The sequence below is a fragment of the Ammodytes marinus genome (assembly GCF_949987685.1).
Source record: "Ammodytes marinus genome assembly, chromosome: 23".
Classification (NCBI taxonomy): Eukaryota; Metazoa; Chordata; class Actinopteri; order Uranoscopiformes; family Ammodytidae; genus Ammodytes; species Ammodytes marinus.
Genome location: NC_137227.1, coordinates 6640406 through 6646484, shown reverse-complemented (window position 1 = coordinate 6646484; position 6079 = coordinate 6640406). Strand labels below are relative to the sequence as shown.

General features: G+C 41.1%; 2 protein-coding genes across 2 annotated transcripts; one reads left to right on the top strand and one right to left on the bottom strand.

Annotated features, from left to right (window-relative positions):
- Positions 1-246: 246 nt before the first annotated feature.
- On the top strand, positions 247-1026 carry ufsp1 (UFM1-specific peptidase 1; the record flags this gene model as incomplete). The annotated part of the gene is made up of 1 exon (XM_080051575.1): positions 247-1026. Exon 1 carries the CDS (start codon positions 271-273, stop codon positions 1024-1026), a length of 756 nt encoding a protein of 251 aa, XP_079907701.1. The 5' UTR covers positions 247-270.
- A 910-nt stretch (positions 1027-1936) lies between these two features.
- LOC307269453 (endonuclease domain-containing 1 protein-like) lies at positions 1937-3476 on the bottom strand (the record flags this gene model as incomplete). The annotated part of the gene is made up of 2 exons (XM_080052421.1): positions 3062-3476; positions 1937-2518 (listed from the first exon to the last, which is right to left on the bottom strand). Exons 1-2 carry the CDS (start codon positions 3383-3385, stop codon positions 1937-1939), a joined length of 906 nt encoding a protein of 301 aa, XP_079908547.1. The 5' UTR covers positions 3386-3476.
- Positions 3477-6079: the final 2603 nt, after the last annotated feature.

The following is a 6079-nucleotide window of genomic DNA, read 5'->3' as shown; positions in this document are numbered from 1 at the left end:
TTTTAGATAAAACAATAACGGATTTGCTGAGAGAAATACACTTTCAAACAACTAAAAATTACGAAAATGTATATTCGCATGCATGGACCGGAGCTAAGGAAAAGCCCCTGAAGGCATAATCGTCAGTAGTGGGAACTGCTAAGGCGGAACTGAAGTATTGTTGCAAGTGCACTGGAGGGACTGTTATTGCAGTTACACCATGAGATTTTCGGACGAATAACCCATAATGAGCAGCTGGGACCATTTGTAAGTAGATATAAATTGTTTTAAATGGATTCAAAGCTTGCAGCGGTGGAATCTGAGGAGATTGACTGGGGAGGAAGTGGAGCTGAAGAGGGGAAGACTAATAAGAAGACCAACGCCTTATCAAAGAATGTCCAAATTGATCTTCCCCGTCCACTTGCAGACCCTGTGAAATGTTCTATGATAAAAGGTGACTATCTCTACTTCCATTATGGCTGTGATGGACAAGATGACAGAGGCTGGGGCTGTGGCTACCGCACTCTTCAGACCATTGCTTCCTGGCTTTGCCACAACTGCTGTCTGCCAACTAAGGACCAACAACACAGGCCTCCACCAAGCCTCCCAGAGATCCAGCAAGCCTTGGTCGACGTGGAGGACAAACCAGGCTTGTTCTCGTGCTCCAGGGAGTGGATAGGAACATTTGAAGCCTCCGTGGTCCTCGACTATTTCTACGATGTCCCCTGTAAGCTGGTGCATGTTCGAGGAGGAGGAGCAGAGCTGGAGCAGGTGGCAGTGGAAGAGCTCCATCAGCACTTTGAGAGGCATGGGTCTCCGGTCATGATGGGAGGGGACAGGGACAACTCTTCCAAGGGCATATTTGGGGTGTGCACTGGGGACAAAGGGAGCTACCTGCTGGTGGTTGACCCTCACTACTATGGCTGTCAACTGGAGAGGACGGAGCTGCAGAGGCAGGGGTGGGTGGTGTGGAAAAAAGTGTCATCTCTTGATCAGTCCTCATTTTATAACCTGTGCATGCCTCAGATTGCAAAGAAAGTAACATAAACTAAGCGATGATGGACTTATTTCTTTTTCTGACTTTCTAATTAATTATATTTTGTCTGTGTGAACTATACATGTGGGATTTCCATCTATATGTGATGTAAAAAGTGTCTTTTTGGGACAGGCTTGTGAACTGCATTGGCATTCATGATATAAAATGAGCTGTAGTGCCACCCTGTGGAGGAAACCAATGACAACACATTTAAAAAATAATTTGATGAAACTTCTTGATGATCAATTTCTTTATTTTTGCTCCTGCTGATAATCAAATGTTCTCATAAGTTACGTATTAACTTCAATGATTTATTTAGATAAAAGTAAAATGCTTTAAATTGTATTCCATGTGGTCAATATGCAGATTAAGGGTCAACAATCAAACATTCATAAGCATTTAATAGCACATGATTTTTTCTTCAGTATTGTAGATATAATTTGTAAGATAATGAATGACGTTTGGCTTTGCAAAGGGGGTTTTACCACTAATATTTATATAATTTAACACCGAATTATATTTGACTTTTAATTTTTAACCACACACACTAAATATCATATGGTTACAGCTTCGCAAATATGAAGATTGGCCTCTTTTCTCCGTCTTGTGTGATTGTAAACTTTAAATGTTTAAATATTTTATACCATTGGTTTCAGTTATTTTTTGCTATTTCTTTAAATTTTACACAGAACAAATTATTCAGATTATTCAAGAAAATTAAAGCCTAATTGATAGTAATTATATGGACATTCAGACTGAATTAGACGGACTCTAATCTATTTTATTGCTTACCATATATAATATAATTTGACAACACATCATCTTAGTTTCATGTATATTTCCAGCTGCAAGAATCCTAAACCTTTTCTACTGTGACACACTTTAAACTTCAATCCTAACGGAGATCCCACCCACTCCATCTCAGTTATCTGGCACACAGTCATTGTAGAAAATCTGAAAGTTCTTGTCCACGTCCATCCTGCCCTTGAGAAATTTCTCCAGGTTCTTGAGAGGGACTTCCACCATGTGATTGTTGACCCGATCGTTCAGCCCGTAAGCTGCGAACACTGGGAATTTGTAGCGCACAAAGTAGGGTGCGTTTTGGTCGAACTCGGTGCAGCAGTAGGCCGACCACATATACTCCGGTATGGCCACTCGGTCCAGGTTGTTGCGGCGGATGGTGTGGCCGGAGGTGGTGACTCCGGTGATGACGAAGGCTTTGCCGCGGCAGTAGTTGTTGAGACGTTTGCGGATGATGTCCTGGTGTTCGGACCAAGGACCCAGGTTGAACTCCCTGATCTGGGGCACCACGTTGGTCAAGCTGTAGGTGGAGGCTTTGTCCATGGGGTCTGCCTGGTGCTCGTCAGGATTCAGCTGGCCACGCTCGTACTGAACCACATCGGCGAAGTCCTCCAGGACCGCCTGGCTGTCCTCAAAGTTCATGTGCATGTTTGACGACTGGGGGAAGGGCTCCATGTTACTGCTGCTCTTATCTGAGGCCAGCTATAGATGCAGAGACAATAGAAAGAGCACAATGTGGCTTGAAACTTAGTTTTGGTCATTCTGAAGAGTTGAAGCTCCTTTCACAATGAGAAAATTTGACGCATTCCCATAAAACACATTTGCAAGCGACACATTTGCATAACTACGTACTAGATCATAAATGGTCAAGGCAACAGTGTTTCTTTTGAAATACTATACATAGCCAATAAAGCAGCCTATCTCAGGCTTACTTTGTTGCCCCATAAACTTCTCCTTAGTTGTGAATTCATAAAATACTTGTATGTATACTGCATTTGGATACATAGTGAAATACTGCATCAATGTAACTGATATATTTGCATAAGATATGTCACTACAAATATGATAGCAAAATGTATGACTGCTTTTTACATGTAGGCCCACAGAGAAAGAAAACCTAACCCACTTACCTATAGTATACCAAAGTGGCTTTGTCACTTGTCAGGCCGCAATAAATAAGAACTTGCCTGTTTTTAAATAAAAGTCAAATAAAATGGGTAAAAAAAAACATGAAAGAATACCCACCTGGGGCTCAAACATCCATGGGAAGTCCACCTTCTTCTCCCCGTCGGACTTCTTGAAGGTGTAGGCAGAATAGATGGGGATGTGTCTGTGGGGGTCGTACAGGGTGACATAGCGGGGCTTGTCCTCGTACCTCTGGCAGATCTTGCTATAGCCGCTGCTGAGGTAGCCTCGGGGAGGGGTGCCCATAAACAGAGAGTCCTTGCAGCGCTCGGCGTGATTGAAGTCCCCCACCACTCCGGCATGGGCCCCCTGGAGCAACACACAGGTCAGCACAGTTACCACAGCTGCCAGGGCCAATGCACGGTTTTCTGAAGCAGGTATCATGACGGAGGTTTTCTTTCCCTCGGTCTTGCAGCCTTTATGTCCCTCTTGACCTCTCTGCGTATGCTCCTACGTCTCTTTCTAACCTGCAAAGCACCACTGCAAACCCCACTGAAGTCACTGAAGTAAAGCTGTCTGTCCCAGCTCTATCAGGCTCAACACACCCCTGTGCCATGAGCGAACTGGTCTCCCATTGTACAGTATTTTCCATATATTCAAAATGCCACAAGGGTTGTAGCAGTCATTTAAGAGCAGTGAATGTTATCAATCATAGAGAGGATTTTATTACTATGAGCTGCAGAGGGAAAAGCGCTGCTGACTTGGTACTCTCTTGTGAAAAAATTAGACCTTTCCTCAAGCTGTGCACATACAGTCCCACACCACATTTTTAGGTGAGCAAAAGTATTGGAACAGATAGACTTAAAATAAATTAAAGTGAATAAGACTTAATATTTTGTTGCAAAGCCTTCGCTTGCAACAACTGCATCAAGCCTGTGACCCATTGACATCACAAAACTTTTGAATCCTCCTTTTTGATGCTTTTCCAGGCTTTCACCGCAGCCTTATTCAGTTGTTACTCTCTTCAGTCTCCTCTTTAGCAGGTACAATGCTTGCTCTATAGGGTTTAAGTCTGGAGGTTGACTTGACCAGTCTAAAACCTTCCCTTTCTTGACCCTGATTAACTCCTTTGGTGTTTTTGCAGTGTGTTTTGGGTCATTATCTTTAGCATTATGAAGAATCTTGCAATCAGTTTGGTTGCATCTTTCTTTAAATTGGCAGACAAAATGTTTGTGTAAACTTCTGAGTTCATTTAGCTGTTGCCATCATCAATGAAGATTAATGAGCCCATCCGAGAAGAAGCCATGCAAGCCCAAGCCATGACATTGCCTCCACCGTGTTTCACAGATGAGCTTGTATGCTTGGGGTCATGAGCAGATCCTTTCTTTCTCCAAACTTTAGCCTTTCCATCACTTTGGTAAAGGTTCATCTTGACAACAACACAGTAACACATGATGGCAGCAGCAAAATGAACTTAGAAGTTTACAGAAACATTCTGTCTGCCAATTTAAAGAAAGATTCAACCAAACTGATTGGAAGATCCTTCATCATGCAGCAAGGTAATGACCCTAAAAAACTGCAAAAACAACAAAGGAGTTCATCAGGGGCAAGAAATGGAAAGTTTTAGACTGGCCAAGTCAATCTCCAGACTTAAACCCTATAGAGCATGCATTTTACCTGCTAAAGAGGAGACCGAAGGGTGTAACCCCCCAAAACAAACAGCAACTGAATGAGTCTGCGGTAAAGGCCTGGAAAAGCATCACAAAAGAAGAATGCAAAAGTTTGGTGATGTCAATGGGTCACAGGCTTGATGCAGTTATTGCAAGCGAAGGATTTGCAACAAAATATTAAGTCTTATTCACTTTAATTTATTTTAAGTCTATCTGTTCCAATACTTTTGCTCACCTAAAAATGTGGTGTTCCTTTACAACAAATGCTATCTTCTCAGTTGTGTATCAGATCCAGATGTAAATACCTGGAAATGAAAGCTTAAATGTTGATCTATTGTCTCATATTCATATTTTGGTGTCAAACCCAAATGTTTCCAGTCTACAGCAAAAATAAAAGAATTGGCCTCACTGTTCCGATACTTATGGAGGGGACTGTATAGCTATAAGTTTTGCATTCAGTTTTGTGTTAAATTAAGAAAATACATCTTTAAAAATATTTTATGTCTGGGTGAAACTGTATTGCTATCCATGTGTCAGAGAACAGTTACCAAGTGAGAATACCAATTATCAAGAGTCTGTATATATTTCATGACGAGTGCAGGTGGCAGCAGCCCCATGAAAAAGGCTATGTGACCATAAGTGAGATAAATTATAATAGTAGCATTCTGAAATAATATGTGACTGTTTTAATGTAGGCCTACAAAAAAAAAGGATAAAAGCTGAGAATTATGGAATCAGATCCAAAAGAGGCCTTAAAGTGCTAATTTCAGAGTATAGCTTTCATATAAATGTGTTACTTGTAATATGAAGTCCCATTATATCAAAGGAATGTTCTTGAATGTGTCAAAGTAAGATTCAAAGACAGATGATTTACATTTTTCAAAGGTTTAATATTGCAAATTTGACAAAGCAGGTATACATTGTTACATGTGCAGACTAAGTGAGTGTATGTTGTTACAAGAGACAAGTTCCATGTTTTCTATCTCCACCAAATGATAAGACTTGTCGGCGCAGACATTTTGACATTTCATGGCAGGAAAATCACAGGGGATAATAATACAATTCATCTATTCTGAATCCAATAAGCCGTTTCAGTTCGATGGTCCGGTTATTGTGCACGCTGACTCACCGTCACACTGCCAAGGCTTACCGAGATGCTTGAACAGAGCCATTGTTATCAGGTTATCAGAAACATCTGTGCTTCTCTTACTATGACGTGTCAAAGTGCCTGCTGGTGTTCCGAAGATAAAGAACTTGACCAACATTACCAAATCCACAAAATCCTTCTAAAAAGTTTTTTAAATATTTATGAACATTTACTTTCAATCAGATTAGTGTAAAAGCTTATTGTGATAACCCAACATTGATGATATATTGATTTTTTTTTTACTATTTTAGACCAGGTTTTCAGAGGCTTTGAGGCAAAATGGCACATCGCTGCCTCATAGCTGAATATTTGCTTGTTCAG